This window comes from Argiope bruennichi, chromosome X2 (genome assembly GCF_947563725.1).
Source record: "Argiope bruennichi chromosome X2, qqArgBrue1.1, whole genome shotgun sequence".
Lineage (NCBI taxonomy): Eukaryota > Metazoa > Arthropoda > Arachnida > Araneae > Araneidae > Argiope > Argiope bruennichi.
In genome coordinates, this window is record NC_079163.1 from 10413581 (window position 1) to 10440517 (window position 26937).

General features: G+C 28.1%; 1 protein-coding gene across 1 annotated transcript in view; it reads left to right on the forward strand.

Moving 5' to 3' along the window:
* LOC129960585 (carbonic anhydrase-related protein 10-like) overlaps positions 1–26937 on the forward strand; it is a 763831-nt gene that overhangs the window by 228151 nt on the left and 508743 nt on the right. The window contains exon 3 of the mRNA XM_056074079.1: positions 8964–9100. Coding sequence (XP_055930054.1) covers positions 8964–9100 — 137 coding nt within the window. The remainder of the gene's footprint in view (positions 1–8963; positions 9101–26937) is intronic.

A 26937-nucleotide genomic window follows, 5' to 3' on the forward strand; every position in this document is an offset into this window, starting at 1 on the left:
CTTATATAATACATTTTTTGAAATCATTGGGAGATTTAAGTAAATTTGAATTTTCAAAAATTTCGTTTCATGAAGTTTATAAAGCTTGTGAATTACAAATTTTCATTTTATATGCTGATTGGGTACCTATTTAGTTATGCAATGGCGGTCTTATATTATTAATAACTTTTTATTCTGGAAATGCTTACCAAAGAGCTGTTTACGATGTTTCATTAATGAGAAAATAGTAAAGCATCAAATTAATTTATTGGTTTAAACAATTTTAATTGAATAACTTCAATCAACTTAGAATCCCTTTGATTTAACATTTTTAGTTCAGCACTCTATTTTATTTCAAAAGAAAGGCTAAGCGAAATATCTAAACCGTGTATTAAAAAAATGTTTAAAATTTATAATTTTTCCTCTTCTTTGAATTGAATTTCAGAGTACATAAATATTTTTTTCTTTATGAACTGCTGTTGGTTGTGCTCTTTACATGGGAAAATATTGACTTTTATTATCAAAACATACATGCATGAATGAACATTTTACAGGGAAACGATCTTATGTTTCCCATGGGAAAATTGTAGGCTGATTTATCTTCGAAATTACAATGACAATTCTAATAAAAGCAGTTATTAAAAACATAATTTATTAGTCTGCTAAAAATAATTTTTTTTATTTTAATTATATTTTTACTTCTATCCTTTTATTTATTATTCATTATTATAAGAATTACGGGAATATATCAATTAATTACTCTCAAATTCAGAATAGTACATTTCCATGGAGTATGAGATTAAATTCAATTATTATTAAATGCGTTATCGACAGTTAGGGTCTTAAAGTATTAAAATAATAATGTATAGTGATTGAAAAGACGCAACTATACAAAATATGGGAACTCTAACACAACTAGAATATTTAATTAAAGAATTCCATCCCGGCAAACATGAAGCAAGTTAAGCTAAATAAAATAACATAAATGAATGGAATGAAATAAAACGAATAAATTAATCAATGTATTTTCTTCTGATAATTCGAATAAATATACTTTATCGAGAGTTCATAGAAAACAGTTACAAATTTCTACAGATTTAATTCTTTTTAAAATTTAACAAATTTTCAAGTTAGCTCGTCAAAATGGAGACATAATAAACATTAATTTTCACAGGAAGGTTGGTAACTTCCCATAACAAGATTTTGTAATAATTAAACTACTTACTTTTGCATAAGGGAAAAATATCTTACTTCTTTATTTTCATCTTTTGATGTGTTATCTGTATTTGAATCTACAATACTTATATACATTTCATTTCAAATTTTAATTGGTAATGCATCGTTTCACAAAATGCTATAAAAGGAAACTATCATAGATGGTTTGTCTAACCACTGCTAATATCGTTTTATAACAATTCATAGAAATATGGAATTTTTATTAATTTACTTCTATGATAAATCTATTCTCAATGTTCGAATTTTATTGTATTTATGTTCTGATTAATTTTATCAACAATAAATACAAACATACTCTTAGAGCGAAATGTTTCTGACAGGAATAATTATTTTGAAATATAAATAAAGAACGGATAAGTTTATTAGGAGCAATACAAAAATGTCGTAAAACATATGCAGAAAGTTTCAAAAACAATTTTTTAATAATCGAGATTTATGATAGTTGAATACGTAATGCCGCCATTTATGATGGAAGATCTTTTTCTCTTTATGCTAATGCTTGATTTACGAAATATTTTGGCTTAACTTCACTCATTTTTTTTTTTTTTTTACAAATTCATCTGAGTGATAGGGAAAACAGAGAAGTACTATTTTTAAAATCCTAAACAGCGATATTCTAAAGGCATCTACTGCAACTGCAGAAAATACAAATTCAACGTATCGGTGTAAAATACGATGCCTGAAGGTATTATGGCCACTTTTATTTTAAACTAAAATTATGATAGTCAAGACAATGTGGAAAAATGTGTGATAATTATTGCTGTCTATCTACATATTATAAATTTCAAAATTTATTTTATTTTTAACTAAATTCTGTAGAGTCTCTCATTTTTGAAAATAATATAAACAATGAAGATAACCTCTTTCTCATTTTCTTCAATAAATATTTCAGTTCAGTTTTATCTAAATTAAGTGAACGTAGAAATATCAAGAAGGCACAATTTCTTTAATTTTATAGAAAGAACTTTTTATTTATATATGAAATAATTAAAATATAATAGTAAATAATCCTCCTTTCTTCCAAAATAAAAAACACCCTAAATTCTATTAAAAATTCAAACGGCTCAAAAGTTTGAAATCATCGCCAATAGTACACAACACAATAGGACTAAACAAGTCTTTAAACGAAAAGTTCTTGAATTTTTGAGGAAAGCATCACAAAGGTATTATAGTCACAAGGTTTCTCTACAATTAATGAAATTACTTGTAATTCAAGTAAGAACCACATTTTTTAGAGAAAATTAGTCTCATAGTAGTATTGAGTAGCATTAAAAATCCTACCAGGTTCGTAGTAACACTTCTTCAATTCAGCAGCTATACGAAAAATGTGGGAACTTAAGAAGTTAAAATATGAACTGCCACTCTGAAAGTTATCCAAATGAAGATTTCTTCATCGACATGAAAAATTAGCACTCTTATTTAAATTGGCGCTCTGCAATGGATTATTCTTCGATGTGTTTTAAAGACATCAAGAATCTTTTGCGGTTAAAGTTTAAGCTAACACTCAAATCTCTAACTGGCAGTATTAGAAAGCATTGGATGGTCATTATTTTAACGCTATATATATCACTTATAGAATATGCTTCGTTATTATGATATTAGTGATATTATTAGTTATTATATCACTATAAGAATATGCTTCGACACAGCACAGCATCTTTCTAATTGCTTGTTACATATTTTTCCCTTCAACATTTTGTATTGAACAATCTATTGATGCAAGCTAACGTTTAAAATTCAAAATTAAAATTCTGATTCTTTTAAAATTGTCTTATTTTTCATACTTATGCTACATAAGAAGAATGGTTTTTAAATGACTACTAAGATTTTCTATAAAGAAAAACGGATTTAATGTTCAAAATATATTTAAGATTTCACAATTTTATTTAAGTAGTAAAATACATTTTTCTACTTAAGTAAAAATGAAAGAAAAAAATATTTAGAATAATCTTACAACTTTCTGCTTTAACTCCCGTGTGCAATTTTGTCAGTACGCTTCCAAAAGTAATTCCAGATTATTTTGTCTCTTGTTTATCACAAACTATCCACGCAGACAGGAAACATAATGAGGAGGTCACTTAATTTAGTTAAATAAACGTATCTAGAGTTGGTGAATATAAAGCAGCCCCGTTCAAATACGAAGTCGAAATTGTTGAGAGCTGAAACTCTTTGCAAACAATTATTTAAGCTCTTCAGTGAATTCGGGAATCGGAATATGAGCTTGATTTCAAGCTCAAGGATAAGTTATATTATTATATACAGTGTTTCGTACTCTAATTGTCGTTGAATATTTATGATTTTTTTAAACCTTTTCGGTCCCTGTTCAACAATTTGGACATGGGGAAATGTTTTAACATATTTAAATTTCCCTTCTTCATATGAAATTCTAAAATTAACTGTACAACTATCAAATGAATTCATAAAATGAAAGTACATAATAAATATGCACAATATTTCATATATATTTCGATAAAATTTCACTTTATATTGACAAGATCGGGACTAAATGTCATTGAGTAACAAGTTTTAAAATTTTAACTTAGAATGTTTAATGCACAACATGTCTTGTAGCATTCTTACTGTCGATCAATCCTAAAGGCCAAAATCACTAATGTCTTAATATAATGTTTATGCTTGGAAAAAAATTGTCTTGAATTCTAATTTTCCATCATTATTTCTACTTGTGAGAATGATAACAACAATACTATGTCTCATTCTTTGTTTTCTTTGCATGTTTCTCTTTCAACATAACCCCAAAATTAGCGTGAATTTCCACTGAAGCACTTTTAAATCAATCAAAATATTTTGCTAGTAAATAAAGGTGCTAATTATTTGTGTTTTGGAAATTAAATCGATGCTAACATAATCAAATTTTATCATACACAAGAAAATGTAATGAAAGATTAGAGAGATACATCTATACAGAAACTCTGTTTTTAACTTTTATAAGTTTAAATAGCTTTGTAAGCATTTTGCAGCTATCAAAATTGCACCATGTATATTAGAGGAATTGTAATGACTATTGAAAGAATTTAAAATGTTGAGAACTTTTTTGCATGATTAAAGGATTGCTACATTTATCCTTATGTAAATAATAGTGCTTATCTACATAATAGTGTTATATAAACGTAGTTTAATTTTGAAGCACTAAAAATATCTTCATTCATAAGCAATTTAAAAAAATTTAATCCTAAGCCAACATATAAAATTTGAGAATTATTTTAGAATAAAAATATTTCTTTAGATTAATTTTAGTAATATAATCCGGCACAAAGGCTATTGAGCGCGTGTAAGTATTTTCAGAAAAATGAATACCGTTTAGAAAAATGCACTAATAGAGTAGAGAAGAAAGATAATTCAAGTTCATTCTTTTTTACTCATTTTAGAAACATATACTTATAAATAGATTAGTGATGAAAGTGACTAACTGTCATACACTAAAGATCCTTTCATGCTATAAATAGATAAAATTATGCAAAAGGATCCGCAAAATGTTTTGTATTTGCTTGAAAGTTGCCTAATCTATGTTTCATATTTAACCCTTATAGGGCATTATTCCGGGGCATTGGCAAATAAATTTTTTAGGGTTATATTATGTTAAACTGATGATTCAAATACTAAACCATCAAATGTTCGTTGATTTACCTTTTAATTTATTAAGCAAGCTGTGGTAAATATGCTTACCAGGGATCGTACAGGGAAAATTGAAAGTGGTAAGCATACTTACCACTGAGCGTGAAGGGTAAAAATATTATTAAATATTCATTGGTAAGCATACTTACCACTCTGTTGTAGGTAATTTAAAACAACTTTATACAGTTTTTTTTAGTTAGAAATCGTAGAATTCAAATTCAGTAACGTTTTACATTAAAATTTGAAGCTCAATTTGCATTTACTAGACTGGATAGGCTGATTGCTACATTACATAAAAATAAAGCTTGGATATCTGATGCAATTTTATTAATAACTTCTTAGCCAGGTTTTGCTTCGAGAAATAAACAAAAATGATATAAACTACAGTATTTAAGTAATAAATATATCAAAATTGAAGTCAAAATATGCATAAAATAATAAACAGGAAGATTCCGAATTTTAAGAAATTCCAATTGCATCAACAGTTTTTGTTAATTTTTAAAAAGGAACGTTGAATTTAAATTACATAAATTAATAACAAATAATGATAATTAAATATATGAATATCTTTGGAAACATAAAGAACACAACACAGTGGTGTTTCATGCCTGAAAACTTTTTCAGGAGCTAAAATTTAATGACAAACGCTGGAACTTAATGTCGCTACGAAAATCCTTACATCGTGAACGGGCAGTGATAAGCATATTACTACTTTTTTGTTTAAATGATATTTAAGTATAGACTTAATGTATTTCAGAGCTATTAAGGCAGATCAACAGAATTCTAAGCATCTGATTACCCTATTTATCATTTTAAAATACTTATAAAAATATTTTAGCCCTCTTAAAAATAATTTTATAGGTGGTAAGAATGTATACCAGAGAACTATAAAGGGTAAAGAAAACTTATAAACTTATGAAACGTCAAATACACACTTTTGTGTGTAAATAAGTTCGAATTATGAAAGCAGCGCTGAACATGAACTATAATGGTTTTCTTAGCCTTATGATTACTTTGACGTATAACTTACAAATAATTTTAATAACATTTAAATTGTAATAAAAGAGAGTAATCAATTGTATTCAACGAGTTTCTGCAGACAATTTGCAGTCCTATTGTTACATTTGCCTAAAAGCCGTACTGTGCATTAGTAAAAATAAAATAAACTGTTCTTTTCCTTTTGTTTTTAGTTTAGCTTGCTTTAGCGTGAACAAAATTGTGATGAATATTGCCACTCGTAACTCATTCTAGTCTTCATCGTGCATTTGTCACTTCCAACAACAAGGGAAAAAAAGAACGTAAATTAGCTCATAAATCTGTCTCATCCGCGCTGAGAAATTTCTCAAATACCTTCCCTCCTTCCTCTCAAATCTTCTTGGACTATTGCTGCTATTCAAGTCATTTCTCATTTTAAGAGACACTTAGAGGGAGGAAAGTTGCTTTAATACGGATTTTCAAGGATATAAATAACTATATCTTATAAATTATATTTTTAAATCATTATTTTGTTGTGTAAATAATATTAAGTTAGAAGAAATTCTGGAATTAAAAAAATATCAAATGTATTTTTAGCGTTATATGAATTTCAAAGATTTTAAAAAATTAACCCGTTAATCAGTCATAACTCATCAGCTGATCATTATGCCGGGTTTACACTCGGCCAGTTATAAGACAGCAGGTAGGCAGCGCATGCGTAGAAAGGGACTGATTTATGTTCGCCCCAATTATATAAGATAGATTCCATGCTTGATTATAAATTGTCATTTTGGCGTCTCTGAATTTTCCTTTTAACTGCGTATCGTATTAAAATGATGGATACTTACAGAAAGAAACATGGTAAAATAAAAGAAAAGGGTGAACGTACTTAAATTTGGTTGGTTGGTTGGTTGATGGAGTTTATTGGCGCAAGAACCATTTTTGATTAAACTGCGCCAAACATACGGTGAGATTAATCCTCTTTTAAAGGTTTAAAAATTTCTTTCTAAATTGCATCATTTTCCTGAGCTTGTCTACCTGTAAAATCTACAAAACGTAAGAGCATGGTAAAACAGAATCTAAGAGTTATTTAAGATTCAAATTGAAAAGTAAAAGCTAATCATTTTTAAAAAGGTAAAAAGGTGGGGATGGGGTACTTTATGAAGAATATCTTTTAATTTAATTTGATGAGAGTGAAAGCAGCGAATTCGTTCGTTGTTAAATTGTGGACATTCTATTAAAATGTGAAGAACCGTCATAGGACACTGACATGCTGTACATCGGGGTGCGGGTTCCCCCAACAGCAAATGTTTATGTTTGAGCCGTGTATGGCCAATTCTTAATCTGGTAAGAATGGTATCAATTTTTCTACTAGGCAAACAAGGCCAACAATCGATTAGATGCTTTATTGTTTTAAGTTTATTTGCCTCTGTAAGATCCCACTGGATTTGCCATTTGAAATGCAAACTGGATTTAACGTGGTTTTTTATTATAGAAAAGAAATTGCAAATAAAAAACAAACAAACAAAAAAACACTACATGGCATCAGCAAGAAATGTCGGAATTAATTTATGATAAGTGATCAATTTTTTCGCCTAAAAATACCCCGCCAAATTCTACAAACGCATACGCAGTAAGAAGGGAAAAAAAACAAACAAACAAAAAAAAACAATACAGCTGCATGTTCTTGTCCCCGTCAGTACAGTTATTTGGCATGGATCGAACAGCATTTTTCAGCCTTTCTACGCATGCGCTGCCTACTGTCCGTCTTATAGCTGGCCGATTGTAAACTTGGCATTAGGCTATGCTGCAAAAACTACTTATCAAGAGATGGTACACTCATAAAGGCGTCTTTTACAAATATAAAAGAATAGCAATCAATGCAAAATATTAAATAATAAAAGTATATTGAATAGTTATTCTTTATCTGAATAACTGACTCATAATAAAGTTAAAAAAAAATTAACTTTTGCTAAGTCGAGCAAATATCAAACTTCTTTGCTGCCGAAAATGCCGTAAAGCCAGAAAGATAAACCAGTATAGAAAATGAAGAAGATAATGAAAGTAATTAGTGAAGTGCCGTTTTAATCATACGCGCGACGGTATGCACAGCTATCATTTAGGCATTGGTTCTGTACAATTCAGTTATAATCTTGAACTGAGTCATCCGCAACAATATATTTCATTTTCGTTGATTTTCTATGATATCCTAACGCATTCCACTTAAAAATTGTTGTCCTAAACGCAAACTTTAAATTATTTATAATATAGGACATACACAAAATCTCTATACAATTTTAAGGTTTTATTAAGAAAATAAATTGTTGGGTAAATCTGCTGAAATTAAGACAAAAAAATCATCAATGCTGGCCAGGATGTCTCCAATATTTGGCCACAAATTGTAAATGTCCTGATATATGATATCTTTAACATAGCCTCACAGAAAAAATCCAATGGAAAATTCTTTATTGTAGAAATTTTCATATTTAGTCGTGTAGTTTCATAGAATATAAAAATCCGTTTTTAAAACAAAATTAAGATAAACACTGTGTCTTTTTTTAAATGAATATTCGTCTTTAGGGTATTATTTAACATGCTTCTCTTTAATCAGTCATCAAGCACATAAATTCATTGTGATTACAAACCTTGATAGGGTAAAACAGAATAACGTGTATCATCCACCGCATTTTCGGTTTTTTTTGGGGGGGGGATTATAAATAGACCCTAGGAACATCATATATTATCAAATTATGAAAATTGTGCCGTGAAAATGTTTCAAAAAAAGTGTTGCTGGCTTAATCTCAAATGTGTAGTGTATTTGCAACTCAAATGTACTAGTTACCACCGATAATGAAATAAGAATTAGTTTTGCAGATTATTACATGACCTAAAATGCGTTTAGCTTACATAATATCTTTTTATTTTATGATCGAGTGATAATATGAATGTGATACTAATTTGCAAAAACCCTGTGAATGAAAATGTTTTTATTTCTAGATAAGACTGCATGACCAGAAATTTTCAAATAAGTTTTATTATTATAATTTTTTTCATTTATTTTTTCTTTTACTTTGATGCCTACATTAACTACTTTTAAACTTCCAAGAATTCTTCACCATTTTTTTTCATTTCTTTTACAGGGCCTGACTTTTGGGGTCTTCTGAACCCAGAATGGAGCTTGTGCACGAAAGGCCGGAGACAATCTCCCGTTAACTTGGAGCCAGAGCAAATCCTGTTCGATCCTTATCTGCGACCACTGAACATAAGCAGTCACAGGGTAAGAAATCTTAATAAATGAATGTATTGATGTAATTATAAAATTTTGCAAAAATATTAGCTCAATAATTTACAAGTGGGAAGAATTGCTTTCGTTGACATCCGACTAATGCCATTTTCATAATTTCATGCAATTTTGCTGTAAGTTTAATGCCATTTTCCATTTAATACCATTTAAGTTTAATGCCAATTGTATTATATACATTAACTGGCATATGAAATCTAATGTTAACTTGTGTTTCATTTTTGTTATCAACACATTTAAAATACTTTTTTCAAAAATATTTTTTATTTAATGTGAAACTCTCTGACAAATGTAATCAAATGTCAGTAAATGTAGTCAAATGTCTGCGTCCTGATTTTATCCTGCACGAATATTTGTCTTTTCATTTTCAGAAATTTCAGGATGTGAGTTCTTTTCATTTTTTTCTTCTCTAAAATTAGAGAATTTAGAGCACCATCCATTCAGGTTGCACTAAGAAAAAGAGCAAACAATATATTAGAACTATTCTGCTGTGAGAACGCCTGGTATGGAGTTTTAACTACTGTAATTGGAAACCATTAAAAACCATTCTAAAATGGGAAATCATTAAAGACCATTCGGTCTTATAATGTTGAATTCTATTACATTACGTTACTAAGTTGTGTGATTATTAGAAAGAATGTTTGCTATCTATAAAATACATTATCGTTAAGAAGCTGTTATTATACCATTAAGAACCGAAATAATTTTTCCATTATTCCTTCCTTATTTCAGGTATTAAATGCATCGAAACTATAATAGAATTTTGCAAAAAAAATGTTCTTGTAGTTAAATAACCAATAAAACAAATCCTATAATTTATATAAATTACGTCCTGTAATATTGAAGCTATATTAATATTATCTTCCGTTATTCTTTGCTTTAAATACTCTGGCTTGGTATTGTTGAATGAATTGCATGTGATACATAAATTAACATGGAAAATTGAGCAATTCCATCTGATACTCTTTTATGAATAATGTTATTAAACTTTGTTTCAATAATCATTAGTATGAAATATTTTAACAAATTTATAGATGCCATATCACACAGACAACGTGCATTCTTCTCATGTATGTAAAAAAAAAGCTGTATCACAAGTTGATTCTAAATTAAACGTACAAACATGCAGTGTGGATTGAAAGTATAAAAAAATCGTATTCATATGAGAAAGAATATCGGAAATATCTGATTGAAATAGAAGAGACCTGGAAAAATATATGACTCAAAACAGTAAATAGCACAAATAATTTTATAACAATAATCGAACTTTAAGATAATTCAGCAACAAACGTAATAGTATCTTTACAAATTTTATACTTTTAGCAACAATACATAGTTGAAAGTTTTTGATCTATTCATCGTTTTGTATTTTAAAAAACATGAATGGAATATTGCAAATATAAGAACTTGAATTCCAAAAGCATGTTTTTCGAAATACCTGTTGCCATGGAATGCTCCGAAATCTCACATATTTGAAAATGAGTTCTGAAAAATTTCATTCTCCTTATTTTTTTTCCAATGGAAATCGATATATTCTCACAACAGTTTGTCTCTTATCGTAAGGTGCATGGTACATGTATGGGAATATCTGAACTCTGGGAGCAAAAAGAAATTTATAGTTCACATAATGGATAGAAATATTTGAATAACGAAGCCCTATTTGCCCACATGGAAGAAGAAAACTATTTCTTTTGGATGGAGTTTCTTTTAGAGTTTTCCAATGTAAATATAAATTAATTTTTTATTCGCTACTTAGATGAAGACTTGCGAGAATTATATTAAAATCTGTAATTTTGAAATGCAATTCATATCTTTTAATGAAGCATTATCAATGTAAATTTCTCTTGATGGATTATGAACATAAGTTATAATGATATGAAATTTTTGTTCCGTTTTTCTTAAAAACCATAGTGGGTTTTGGCCACGTCATATCGATAAAATAAGATATGATGTTTTTCGAAATCTTATGTAAGATTTAAATATTACGTGCAGCGTTCGAGGTTTTCTGCAAATTCTAGGCTAAAACAATTAAGCATCTAAAAGAATTTTCTTTAATTTATTCCTATAAATATTTCTTCTTTTTCACTAGTTTCCTTTTTTCCCTACATTAATAATTCTTGTGGAATAATTATAATTCTTTATATACAAAAGATTCTTTTTTTGTAAAATCCGTACATGCACCTTTTAAAGGGAAACTTCCAATCCATGAAATGAATATGAAGCTCAAAGTAAACAAAATTAAATGATCCACGACGTATTTTACAAGTTCATGTTATAAAAAGAAAATATAATAACGATAAGTGAACTTTATTGTCCTTCAATTTCAATTGATCGATTATTTCAAAAATGTTCATCTTATCGCATCCAGTATTAAATACAGAAAAAGCAGCTCTTTTAAAATCTACATTAGGTGATTTTTTGTATTAAATCTTATTCTAAAATTGATGTGAACTTACCTAGGAAATAGTTTTCAAAATATCATTCAAAAACTAATTTTTATTGTTTTAGTGTATATTTACAAATGTTAAAAAATATCTATCTCCAGAATTTAACGTTAATTTTACATAAGTTTTTACGAATTTGTAATGTTACAATACGTTTAAAAGTTTTAAACTCCATTATTCTTCAGTGTGTAGAAAAATTAACCGGAAGAAGTTTGAAATTTGAGAAATGTTTTTATAATCTTCTCAGCAGAAATGAATAATATAGTCACATTTGGGAACTTTAATTCTTTCTTTACCTTTATTCTGAGAACATTGTTTAACCAGTTATATCATGCTTTCTAGTGAAACTAGGGAGCTTTAATGATTTATATTTTAAGTAATCTCTCCTTCTGTTATTGTTTGTCTAATATAAAAAAAATGAAATAAATTCCTATTGATATACATACTACGAATCTTTAAGATCCACTAAAGATGGTTTAGATGAAAGCTGTTCATTTAAAATTAAAACTTTTTAAGTGTCTGCAAAAATAATGAAAAAAGACCAAATACGCGAAAAAATATTTGAAGCTTTAATTTCAGAGAAAAAGTAACATAGAAAAAATAATTTTTTCTTTTAAATTTGAAAGTGTTGCATTTGAAGCATTTAATGCAAGAATAGCTCCGAAAAATATTGAAACTTCTTTGATATTTTTATAAACTTTCTCTTAAAAATGCTATTATTAAGGAAACAATTAAATGGAAAATGTTTAACATGTAATTAAATATATGATATGCTTATATAATTTACATTTGGAAGAAATTTGTTGTAACAGGAAATTTCATCACTCTTATAAATGTTAACGGAAAGTACCCACAGAAACAAAGATTATACATTTTTAAATTGGATAATTAATGGATGATATGTACTAGTGATATATATTTTATATATAACAGTAAGTCCACTAAAATGAATAAAAAATATATGGCCACATATTCCACTTTTTGTTTTTAATTTGCCATTAAAATAATACTCTTTAGCATTTAGCCGTCTTTCGTCATGCAACCAGTTAAAAGACAGCATTAGAAGGCAAATCCTTTAAAAGTTATTTCAAACCAAATATCTTTTGATTGCTTTTTATTATTCTGGAGGACAATTTTTTTCTAAACTTAGCTTCGATTTTGCTTGCTGCAATCTTTTTTCGTCTTTAAAAAATACCTTGAAATAATTGAAAAATGTACTGTATAAACTGTTCACTTACCATTTCAGATTCTAGTAAGTACCTAAAATACTATTTTTTCGCTAAGCGACAATCTAATCGCTTATGCGCTGTCCTGAAAATTAGATTTTAATTTCATTTGCATTAGAAAAAACTAGTTAACAGAACTAACAAAGCATTTAATGTACTAAAATTGAAAAAAAAAAAATGTTGTCAAATGGAGAAAATTGCAAACTAAATTAATGAATCATCGCTGAAGTTTATGTGTTTATTACAGAAATGAGAAATAAAAATTCTAATAGCAGAATAACTCTTGGTGTTCTGATGGAAAACATATTCTAAATTAAGTAATAAAAATAATTTCATAGATTTCTATAACTTAAAAATTTGAAAAGAAACACATTGTTTATATAATTGTATAATATATATATATGTATGTATGTATTCTGCTTTTGATAATCTAATCTGAGTAAACACGTAAATTTATTTTTAAGAACATCGTCAAATTATTACAAATATATATCGCCGTAAAGATGACCATTCTGGTTCGCTAGGAGAGTATCTAACCAGGCGCAATTTATTTATCCCCACCAAGAATATTTTGAAATAGTTATGTAAATTCAAATTTACATATAAGAGGAAATATTAAACAAAAATGTTTTGTAAGAAAAAAGCTTTTGTCATTTTACATAATAATTTCTTCCCAAGTAGTGAAATAACCAATAACTTCATAAAATGTTCAAGATATGCATGTTGTTTGTTCACATCTTTTCAAGAACCTAAATAATAAAAAGGAAGGTAAAATGTTTCGTCATGAAATATAACTGAAACAAATCAGTGTTGAAAATTTAAAATTTCTTTTAATAAGAAACCAAAAAGTGTATAATTTAATATTATTGAGATCATGTGCATAATTGTAAACTGTTTAATTTATAAGATAATTATTTTGAAAATTATAATTACATCAGATGACTGGAATAAATGGTTATTTTGAGTCATTTGAAATCAAGCAAAAAACTTCCAAGTATTAAAGTGTTGTTAATTAACAGACAACATTTAGAATACAGCCGATTGTGAACAGCTTAAAAGTGTATACAATTCTTCGCTTTTTACCTATATGTGTAGGAATATAATGTTGATTTCTAACATCTTAATGGACGAAATAATTAGGAGTGTATGAAAATTAATCATGTATGAAAATTAATCATTAAATGCTTTCAAAAAACTTTTTAAAAAGATGTCTTGCAATATTTCGGTTTTTTGGAACGAATTTTGAAATTTTCCTGTTTTATTTTTAAAGCATCCAAAGATTTTTTTCTTTTTTTATGGATAGATTTTGATATGTTTTTAAAAACCAGGAATTATGTTGAGTTTTAGTTTACGCAATTGTGTTCAGGATCTATATATATTTTTCATTTGTCGTCTCAGAATTCATCCACCTGATTTTGTATTATTTCTTGGTTACCTATAAGTGTGACCCAGTGAAAAAATATCTTGAGCAAAATGTAACGTAAGTTCAAGAATGATTCGCATTTCGTTATTAAGAATATGTTAAGAGATATTTGTCCGATGCGATAAAATTGTACATTAATGTTAACAAAATATTTAATACATTTAGCAATATTCTTGATACAACTTCTCAACAAATATTCATGGATTTATTATATAACTAATAAAATAACGGAAAATAATTCTTACAGTGTTGTTTTATAGGTATTAAAGAACTTGAAAGAACTCATTGTGTTACATTTATCAGAACATTGCCTTAAACTTAGAATCCTTGGAGCTTAGAAAATAATTTGAAATTTTCAAGTTATTTAAGATGATTGGAAGCTTATAAAACCAACCATTTCAAAAATAAAAAAATACTAATTAGAAGCTGCCTATCATGCTTTGTGGAACAATTCGCTGTTACGATTTGACCTTCACCTTCATTTTCAAAGATTATCTTCATTTACTATCATTTTAAAGAGATCAGAGCATCATTCAAAAAATATTGTGAGCATTGAGTTTTCATCGTTAGAAGAGTTCGCCTTCATCAAAATCATATCTAGTGAAATAGGAAAATAAATTAGAAAAGGAAGCCCTGACAAACTGAATTCGTAACGCAAAAATGCAGCTGAAAGAAATCCTTCAGATTTTCAGAATGCAGCTTTTAGAACCACAGCTTCGAATAGTCCTCAATTCACTCTAAAACCTTTCGTACCTTCCGCTCAATACAAAGTAATAGAGATTATAACAGAAAATTATGAAGTTTTCTGTCTTAAAACAATTTGCTTCAATTTTCCATTGATCACAAAAATTAGAGGATATTTCAAAATGAATATAAAATGATAAAACAAAAGGAGCATTTTTTTTGTTAAATAAAAAAATCAGCCCTAAGTTTTGTAGTATTCTTTTCTCTTCCCCTCTAATAATAATTTTAAAAAATGCTTCTTTTTTATTACTTGCTTCTATTTTAAAACTCCCCTCATTTTTGTTATTTGCGCATTTTATTGCAGCGCAAGCACTAGAGCACCATGTTTGAAATTGATTCCAATTTTTTTTACTCTTGACCTCAAAGATGATTAAGATGTTTGAATCATAAAAGTATTTAGTAGAAAGATAGTTTTGTAATAAATAAGATTATCTAAACTTACTGCTATGGTTTGATGAAATCCTAAAGGGCTTGAAAGTTTTGAAGCACAAAATGATCATCATCCCTTGCGTTATCGCCAGAGTGCGTGTGAAATTTGAGCCTAAATACTCCAACGCGAAATATCTCTTTCACCCTTTCTGATAAGGCTATTTACTTTTTATTTTGAATGGGATGAAGCCGCAGAATTAAAAAAATGTCTCCAATAACATCGTCCGATTTCTTAGATGAAAATAATAACGAAAATGACAAAGCTCTTTTTCACCAGAGACCATGGTTTGTAATCGATAGCTATTCGCGAGGTACTTACACTTAAGTGCGAAAGTATCAGCTATCGGATCTTTCTATAGATTTCTCAGCTATTGTAGATGAAATTCTGAGTAGGACTCAAATGACTTGCCAGAATAAAATGTCATAAATGAAAGAATGCCAAGAAATGTTTTGTAGGATTGTAACAAAAATAGACTCCATTAATCAATCGTAAACTGCCGCCCTGAATTCTTTCTCCTTTTCATTTCAAGTTTGGTTTTTCCCCCAAAACTGTAGAAAGTATCAGGCGTAAAATAATATAAGTGTTAATTCAATCGGCAACTGTTACAATATTATCACAATTGGCTTAAACTTTCTAAATTTTCTTTTATTTTTCATCACATGCTACTTCTTTGATATATTCTTTCATGGCTTCTTCAATAGAACTGTAAAATTGGTTCTATTAAAACTGGTATATCTCAATGAAATAATTACTGACATTCATTTCATTCTATATAAAATTTTCATTCAAAGATCAGATATATTCTTTCATTAAAAAATTGCATAATTTTTCTGACTAATTTTTAATATTTACATGGATTAGAATTATTTTACAAGAATAATGGTACTTGAAGATTTAAATAGTTAAGAAAATTATCTTTGAAATTAAATTTTCTGATTTGTTAAAAAATTGGAACCTGTTTAAGTAAAAAAATAGAAAGTTTAGTAATTATTTAACTTTATTGTTGTAATTTATTACCTATTAAAGAATCCTAAACCTTATATCACTTTATTGCTGTAATTTATTACCTATTAAAGAATCCTAAACCTTATATCACTTTATTGCTGTAATTTATTACCTATTAAAGAATCCTAAACCTTATATCAGATTATGATTCTACTTTCACTACACCTTATTTACAAAAACATATTTCGTTCTACATTTTAAATTTTTTTCTAATCAGAAAAAAATAGAGATTAGACTAAAGTATACTTACATTATTCATATATATTATGTTTAATTAAGTCAAAAATTATAGGTTTCATCTTTATGTGATTGACTCTTTTTATTTTTTGCTTTGAAGTTTTGCTTATAAGCTTAAATAAGGTTTTTTTTTTTTTTTTTTTTAATGAAACAAACATTTTTATAAGTAGAAACGTTTTTAATATCTTACGCATTCTTAAGTAATTATAGCAAGGTCATTAGTTCCATAATGAAATTATTTGATACATATTATATTAGGGTAATAATATACCTCATAGAATCTTAAAATTACTGAGAAATATGTTGTTTGCAAATGTTTGATACCAGGAAGAACGGATTCTTATCCCATACAAGAGGAAAAACAGATCCTCATCCCACACAAGATATTTTTTTCAGTTAGGCGAAAACATAAATTCTTATGAAGCAAATCCGTCAACTGCGAGATTGGGGGTTGGCCTTAACTTTAACCGATCTTAACCAGGACTTCCACCTCACAGTAGGATAAATAGTTTCTGGGAGCAGAACCAAAATCAAAGCTGACCTACACGTGTAAGGATTTGTTAGTAATTTGAACATAAACAGAAACACATTAAAAAATTTAAACATGCTTTATGTGATTTTTTTTGTAGCAAAGAACTGGCTTCTCTTCATAAATTGGGTAGATATAAAGTGTCATGTACAATTTATGTACGGATTTGAATAAACATATATCTTGGGTTTCCTATTCTTGAAACACGTTTGGCATGGCTTAGTCCGACGCTGTTTCCGCTGCGTAGGTGGACTAAGGAATCTCGTAGGTGAAATAAGGAATCCGGTCTCGTGAAAAATTGTACAGTTGAAACGCCAACTGCGAGTTAAATCCAATATCGATATTTGTATAAAAGAAGTTTGTTTATCTGTATTATATTTATGGTCAAGATTAACGTAATCTGACTGAAAAAACAAATTCTTTCTAAATTTAATAAAAGTTCATGCGACAGGAAAATATATTTGAAGCATGGATTTATCCTTATATCTTTAAGAACATATTTGTATTAATTTTCAGGAATAATCAATATTTTTTAAACGATAATATATATTTGATTTATACGAAATTATTTTAATTTGATCTTAAAATACATAGGACGGTTATGATACTTTAAAACCCGATGAACCCCAGAGATCCATATTAATGGACTTGATTGTATAAATTAATATTAAATTTATGCAATTATGACAAAGTTTTACTAGCAGAAAATAACTGTTTAAAATATCTGCAATATATTTATAAACTAATTATGGTTCAATGAACAATATCAGGATTAAATCAATGTGTATTTGAAGAGTTTGGAAATCAAGTTATGCAGAAATGTTGAATTGAATTAAAAAAAAAAAGATGAAAAAACACAATAAAAGTCAAATTACAAAAACTTACAAAAATGGTAAAAAAATCAATTCTTCGACATCCTTGGTCCAAAATTTGACACAGATCTAGAATTCCAGTCATAAAATCGCAAGCCGAATTTCATTTCCTTAACTCTCTACATGTTTAAGTTATTATGTTCATATAGTGCTCATGGACAGATATATACACTTTCTCTTACATAAATTCATCCATAATTTTCTGAAAATATATAATTTTGATTTAAAGACACATATATAATATTTTCTAATACTAAATTTCATTTGTCAATTTTGTAGCGTTTCAGAATTATCATATTGACAAATAGGTTTTTTTTATTTTTTTTTTATTTAGAAATGTCAAGAAAACGAGTAGTTTCATCAAAATCTCGAGGTCGAATTTTTTGACGATTGCCAGTTTCTCTTTATGAGAAAAAAGTAAAAATTGTCTTTACTTTTATTAAAGAAAAAAATCTTAATTCATAGTAAGACATTGAATTTTTATTGCATTTTAGAAGAATAAAAATAGCAATATTTAAATTTTTTAAATGTCTTTAAAATCGATTACTCGATTAACAAGGTAAATAAAAAAAAAGTTATTTATTTCTCCCTGGCATGTGACGTGAATGATTTATTAAAGTGATATAAAGAAAAAAATTGCAGTACTGAATGCGCTAAACTTTCCTTCTTACCTTTTAAATTTTAACTTAATTTTAAAAAAAATTAAAAACATCAAGAAAAACGCGGAGTGTAAGGGGAAAGAGAGCAAAGAAGAATGATATTTTGTGTTTTTCCCTTTGGTTAGGGATAGGTTGATCTCATTGCTGGCCTTAGAAGACTGTTTCTCCACAGGTTTTTTCCCTAATTTAGTGGCACTTCACTATACTCACTGAACATAGATAGATACAGTTATTCTGTACTGGAAATCTGATAGTCTATAATTTTAATTTCGACTCTCCGCGATGATTAAGGAAGTGATAAAAGAATTTTCTCTTCTTAACTGGGATTACAGAATGTGATTAATGAATGGTTTTTTTATGCAATTTGCAAAAATCATAAATTATTAGGAAGAAAAAAACAACAACATAAATATTATGAAGTAAACTAATGAATAATATTTTAAAATAACGTAGGGTGTGTTGCAGCTCTGAAGTTCAAATTAGCGAAATGTCAATCATTGAACCCATACATTAATAATATTAGGCTGTCCAGGGCAAGATAAACTCTCACTTAGTTTATTTCACACTATTCATATTTTCTGACGCTAAGGATGCTACTAATTTGTTACACAACTACATATTAAAAGCTTGCATAGTGAAGACACTGCCGATATTCCGTTGTCTGTTAGTCGATTGAATATATTCTCTGACTTGTAATTTTTGACGTATGAGTTCACGATTAACAGATAAAAAATTTACTTATTCTTTACTATACAAGGCTACCTTAAACAATAGACATTTTACAATCACTCTTCATATCTTATTCTTATTAATATTATATAAAAACCAAAGATTTTTTAGCATTTTTTTGATCTGATCAGGACAAGCAGGGCAAGTTGAGGAAATCTTATCCCAGATATATTTTATTGTGTTTTTTAATATTTCTATGCAATTTTATTGTTTATTCCACATGTTCTTCTTGATAAAAATAATCCATAGACTTTTGACAATATTTCAATGCGTATAGACATAGAAAAAGTATTTTAATCAGTTCACCAGTGAAATATTTGGTCCAGAGAAACACAGAAAGTTATACAAGGCCTTTTATAGAGGCTGAGGTGCAAAAAGGAAGGGTGCTATTAAGAAATTGAATTTTGGTTTCTGTACAAAAACCAAGAACCTCGAATTCTTAATGCTTAGTTTCAATTTCAACAGGAAATATTGTGTACTCCTTCGTACGAAGAGATCTATTGTGAACCCCCCCCCCCAGATGAGTGGGTAGTATTGCAAATGTCACACATGATAGCAATAAGGATTATCATTCTCAAGCTTTGGAGGAGGAAACATTTGTTTCTAATTTTTGCACAGATTGTGAGTTATATTGATTTGTATGAGTTAAAATTTAAACATAATAAGCCTTTCATTACACAATATTCAAGAAGAAATATTTACCAATGTTTACTATTATTAGTGCATTTTTTTTATATATTTTAAGAGTAAAATTCATTCTTTATAAGAATGTTATCATTCTGTGGTATTAGAGTAAAATCACACTTCTACAATATTTTTTTAAATAACAAAATAATTTTGGCAATATTAAAATAAAGTTTTATTCAACTCTGTACAATACAATGAAATGTCTTTCTAATAATACATGCGAAGAAAAATATTTTCCTCAAAGACTAAATTTATTAAAAGCATGCCAACTTATGTATCGTAAACTTGCCCTGGCTTCCTCAATCTCGATTTTTTCAAATAATATTTTCAAAATATCAAATTACGGTACTCACTCCCAAAAAGTTTTAATGATAATTCTGTTTTTAAAACACGAAGTGCCTTTTGTTCGCTAGAGGCCGTGGTCGCCTGGTGCTAAGGTCGTTAAACGTCCTGGAAAAACGCCCTCCCACTGGTGTGGCGTGGTGTGGAGAGGGGAGTGCCAGCTCAGGTGTCGTCCTCGTCATCTGACCATGGTTCAAAATTAGAGATCCGTCCCAAAATAGCCCTAGTGTTGTTTTAAAACAAGAGTTTAATATAACTAAACTAAAACCTTTTGTTCGCTAATATATTTTGAGTATAATCTAAACAACAACTCTAAAATAAGAAACATACGATTTATATTTCAACAGTAAAAAAAGTAATAAAAACAGTTTTTAAAAACATGATTTTATTAGTATTAAGAAGAATAAAAAATATTTTAATTAATCTCAATTTTTTAGGCTTTGACTTCTAGTTCCTCATTATAAATATTAGAGGCGTTAATTTTCTTTTCTGAAATCTTCTAAGTAGGTCTGCAGATATTGAAATAGTTCATTATCATCAAGAATACACAAGTGCACGAAATTCTAAAAATGTAGCTTGCTAGAAAGTGAGTTAAAATATCGATTCTAATATTCACTCTTTATATATATTCAACAAAAGTGCTGTAAAATACACGACTTATCAGAATATTAAAGTCACGTCATTTAAACATATATATGAATAACAACTAACAAATAAATAAGTAAAACATATACGGATAACAAAATTTATAAATATGCTTAAGTTGATGGAAATATATTTCTTAATCTGCAAGATGTTTTATTCTTCGAAAATATAAAACATTTTTCGGCAATTTTAAATAAGACAAAATTATCATTTTTTTTATATTTATTACGGTAATAATTCCCGGTCTTCATCACAAAAACTCGTTTTCCTTCCTGACGTGAAAAATACAAGGATGGTAAAATATTATCACATTTTTTTGAATACAGAATATATATTTTGGAAAACAAAACCGTAACAAAATTATCAATCATCATGGTAAAAATGAATATTTGTCTTTACTAATTCCAAAGTGAAGAAATTTACGATCTGAGAGAAACAATTCTTTATCTTGAAATAAAATGTGTTGAAAGAAAAGAAATGCCACGTTAGTTAAAATTTGAGGTTACTGTGACTTAATGTGATTGATGTGCAATAAAAAAACCCACTAAAATTCATAAGATTAAGTAAACAACGATCATTTATCAAAGAAATGCGAGCATTGGAAATGAAAGCCAGAAAACAATTTGCCGAAACAAAACCTGAAGTTCAGTTGAATGTTTTATAAATGAATATTTGATTTTAACTGCAGATAAAGTTTTTTAAAATATGCTGATCAATTATTTATACGAAAAAAGTGAAAGCACTAATAATGCAAGAGCATTTATCTTATTATTATATATTTTATATACAGACCTATCTTTCATATTAAATATAGACAACTTAAATTGCAGTCACAAAATTAAGTAATTAATTATAACGAGCGATTGCATTAAAAATCCATCATTTCAAGACCATTTTAATCTCATAACTGTATTTTTTCACCAAAAATTATGAAACATTATTGTTATTATTATTTTGGTGATTACGGTAAATAATTCTAAACCCTTGATTAAAAGACTTGTTTTCAAATTCTCAAACAAACGCTGAAATTTCTTTAGACATAAATAATTTTTCTTCATGAACTGGAACGAAAAGAGCTACGAAGCTTTGTATATCCTTCTACTTGCTTAGAATTACTAAGTTCCGCAATCGTTAATAAAAATAAATTTACTTGAAACATTCTGGAATAGAATGCCACGACCTGTAAACTTAGAAAAAGCAGTATAATTTTAAACATAAAAAAAACCTATTATCCAGTGCCGGTAAACATCACAGGACTACAGAACTTGGAAATAATTTTTAATACTCACACCATAATTTTACTGAACAGTTTAAAACAATGAGCCCCTATTGAATAAATTACATACTCTAATCCGTCACATGTAGTCTTCCTATCAAAGGGGCCAGTTCTCTGGCTTAGTTTCGTTCAGTTATACTAATGTCATTTTTGAAAGAAACACTAGGGATATTTTTGGACAGAACTCTCAATTTTCAACCTAAATCAGGTGATGCGTACAACACCTAAGCTGATACCTTCTACTATCCAAACTTCTCTCGCTGTCAAACTTTACATCATGGAAGAGATATTTAGCCCACGACATCAGATTTAACGTGCGCCAAGTCCGCAAACGCAGCGGATCTTTTTGAGGAATCGGGTTTTGAGCCTTCAACCCTCCAGGGATAAGGCCAAGACTTCACTACTAGGACACTGCGACCCGTCAGCGCTATGGAAAAGTGCACCAGTAGCCATAAATTAAGGGATATCTATATTTTTCAAAGTAAAAGAAAATTTGGAAAAATTTTATGTATTGAAGGACCTAAATATAAATGCAAACAGTTCTAAAGAAGAAATATAATATGGAAAATAACAAATGTATTGGAAAATAACAAATTTATGTAGAAGAAATACAGGGTATAAAAAGGAAACATAACAAAATCATGTTTTTTAGAGGAATAAGCAAAATCATAAAAGGTCTTTGATTCATCTGATTTCATTAAATCTTAGTAAGGTTATGTACCTATCTCTCATTGTAATACTTACCTGCGATCCATTGCGCAAAATCTTAACCAGATATGAAAATAAGAAATATTTGTAATTTATGACAGTCGTAAATTTTAATTTATTTTAAATGTAAATTTATTTATACATTTATGCACTTTTCTTAATTGACTTTTAGGAACGCCATTATTTGCTCAGTTTATTTGCTGGTTATTTTTTTATAACTTAATATAAGGAGAATATATATCTCATTGCTAAAGTGCCAGTATTTAAGCAAATATCTGTCTTATTCTTGGTATGCTCATCTTTTATACCTTCTAAGAAAGACCAGATTCAAAGAAACACAGCTGTCTTTAATTGAAAGCTTTAAGATAACAACTATTTCGTTTTATGACTTGTTGTTTCAGCTTATTTCATCCAATAATTTTTAATCCCTTTGCTGTGACAATGCATCCAAAGTCTCTGAGCAGCAAACTTTTATCATGATGCAGTGAAAAGTTTTATAAAAACTCTACTTTGCTGTTTTAGCATAACCCATTATTTTCCTTATGTTAAAAATAATTTCAAAATATAGTTGTTCTAAATAATTCTACTTCTTTTTCAAAAAAAAAAAAAAACCTTTACGTATGGAATAAAGTTCTGTTTTTAATTTTATAAAATATTCGGAAAACAATAAAATATTTACTTAAGAAGTTTTTACTTTTAAAGAAATTCCGGAAGTTTTTCGTACAACCAAGCTAGTACCCTAAAATCTTTCGAGATTGTGCATTAAATCGCTAAATGTTTTGTCTGAGAACGAAAAAGATCTCAAAGCGTCATGCTTGTTTTATACTTTTTGTACATCATCCTGTATTATTTTAGTTATAAAACTTTCTCATTTGTAACTTTTAGCACCAAATTCCCATATCTGTCATGTTTTTATTCTATACCCTATTTGAATACATGGATTCATTTTATATAATTTATATTAACGATTAAAAATAAACTTTTTTCCATGCTAGAGGAAAAGAAATATCCTGAGCAATTTCGGAGAGAAGCGAAAAATAAAAGAATAATGTGCCCGAAATAAAATATTTATATTTAAAGGTTGACTGAATTTCCTCCCGATGAAAAACTATGAAATACCCAATAATTTTCTAGAAGGAAAAAAAGATTGCTCACTCCCGCTGAAGAAATGAGCAATTTCTCAGGAAACTTTCCCTGGGGGGAACCTTAAGTTGAAACAATCACTCATAAATGCCTCAATGAACAATAAATGATTAAAAATAATTTTCAGAAATTATTTCCAATTTCTTAAGTCTTACATATCTCTTCAGTATTATCGAAAAATGCCTCATACAAGCCAGTTTTATTTTTTTTCTCCGCTCTTTTACAGCGGTCTTTACCATTGGTTAATATCTTTGAAATCCACGCAGGCCGATAATTTTACAGGAATATTAATAAAAAATACAGACAAAAAATCTAACAATAATCGATCTTATAGTCGTCCTCTTTATGAATTTTTGCGTACTTAAGTTAATTACATTTGGGGGCGGTGAGCGTTAATGGACGTAGTGTAGCGAGATAATGAGGCTCAGTATGAAAAATTAGATACATATATGTATGGGTGGGCTGTTCAGAAAAAAGCATAAGTAATCCCTTGGCAGATGGAGGTTATCGGCAGGCTAAACAGAATAGTCTTTAACATGGCACGCAAGTATCAAGTTCTTGCTTAACTGCTGTTTGCTGTGTGTGATTCGATGTAATCATATAAGTCCATTCCACTATTATGAAACATTCCAAATGCCACATTCTATAGATAATATTCTGCTTGTTGTAAGCATTCATTTTCAGAACGAAAATACAAGCGATACTTTGTTCACCCCATCAATCAAAGCATAAGTATCAAATTTTTGCTTAGTTGCTGTTTGTTCTATATCATTCGATGGAATGATAAACTTTATTGAATCCTCCAGATACCATTTCAAATGTCATATTGTACATCGGTACATAGTATTTTATTTATTCTAAACATTGGTTTGAGGAAAGAAATAACATTAATCTTGATTCACATCATTAATCAAAATACAAACATAAAATTGTTGCTTAAGTGTTTTTGTTATATATTATTCGATACAATAATATAAGTTCACTGGAGTTTCAAGACTCTATTTCAAATGTCATATTATAAATTGAAACATAAATTATTTTTCTAGTGTGAAGAATTTGTCTTTAATACGCTGAACATGATTTTTCTTAAACTTTTAATCAATCCAGCATAATTCTAATTGGTTAAGGTATGAAATTTTGAATTGCTTTAGGATTTGTGATTAAAATGAGTGAATAACGTTTAAAATTTAAAATATTTGAAATCACTATAGAAAAAGATAAAAACATTGATTATAGATTCTGCAATGAAATTTGAGTATATTGCCTTTTCCCTATCTAAAGCTTTCAGAGGAAATCCAAATACCTCGGCAACTCTCCACTCAGTGTCATGGTTATTATTAATTGTTATGTAGATTGTAGTTTGCTTGAGTGATATGGAATTTACTGAGATTTTTTTGAGAACAAATGTTGTAGTGAAGTTTTGCCTTTACTTTGTCCTCGTTACCTTTTGATTATATGAAAGATTATCTATTATTTTATACTTATAATTCAAAATTTTAAAGACTATTTATAAGGATAAATACAAAAGGGATTCACAAACTGTTCAGTTGTTTGTATTCATTTGTAATGGGACTATATATCTTAAATGATTTCGTAGTTTATTTAATTTGTTTAGATATTAATGATGTAGAAAAAAGTTACTGTCGTGGTAAAATTTCTTTATATGCCAACAAAGCATAATCATCTTGAAGTCAAGCAAACATATGTTAATGTTAGTTTTGATGAATTTGCAACCATGGCTTAGTTAATAAGTTATATACTAATATTAGATTTATTTTCTTAATAAATTTCCTTTAAAAATATCAACCATGTTTCTACGACTAATGAATAAAGGGTTTAGAATCCTTTACCGAAAATGGTGAAACTCTACTTTGAACAACTTATTTTCTTAGTTTTACTAGTGAGGTAAAACTTCATAAGCTATTACAATAATTCTTAAATATTTTTAATTTGGGTCTTAGTATATCCTTCATAAAATGAAGAAATTTTCTAAAAAATACTTTTAAACGTACATCTCTGAATTTGACCTTTTTTACCATAATATAGAGAATTATTTCGCCAATATGTAAAAGTTAACCTGCGTCTCATAGAACTTGATTTACATAAAGACCTGCTATGTCAGTAGGAGAAAAAAATTTGCTTAGAAACAAGCATTTGAAAATGCATATTAAGAAATTGTATGATTTTGCAGTAAAATTACTATTAATTGGCATCCTAATAGTGCGTGTGAAACTAAAAATTCATTTTTTAAGAAGAATTTTTTTAAGAGTAGCATTCTTACAGTTTGGGTACTGCTTTCTGATTTATTCGACACATTGAAAAAGAAATTGCTTCTATCCTTATTCCACAGTTAAGTGCTCATTAAAATTTTACATCAGTTTCACCTTCTTCCGACTGTATCTTTAGCAACACTGAAATTCGGTAATACTTCTTATGACTTGAAATAAGAATATCTCTAAGATCTAGACGGATATTCTAAAATCAAATATCATCATCTAATTTTTTCAATAAATTTAATCTTTTTCTATGAAATGTTCTGTTGTTTTTCTTGAAAAAAAGAGTGCAATAATTAATTAGGAATGACTTTATTTGTAATATTCATTTTAAAGCCCTGTTAAAAATTTATCAAATGTAAAAGTTTGATCACAGGATAAAATCAAAGATCGATGTTTAATAAATGTATTCTTAATAAATAAAATAGATAATATTAAAAT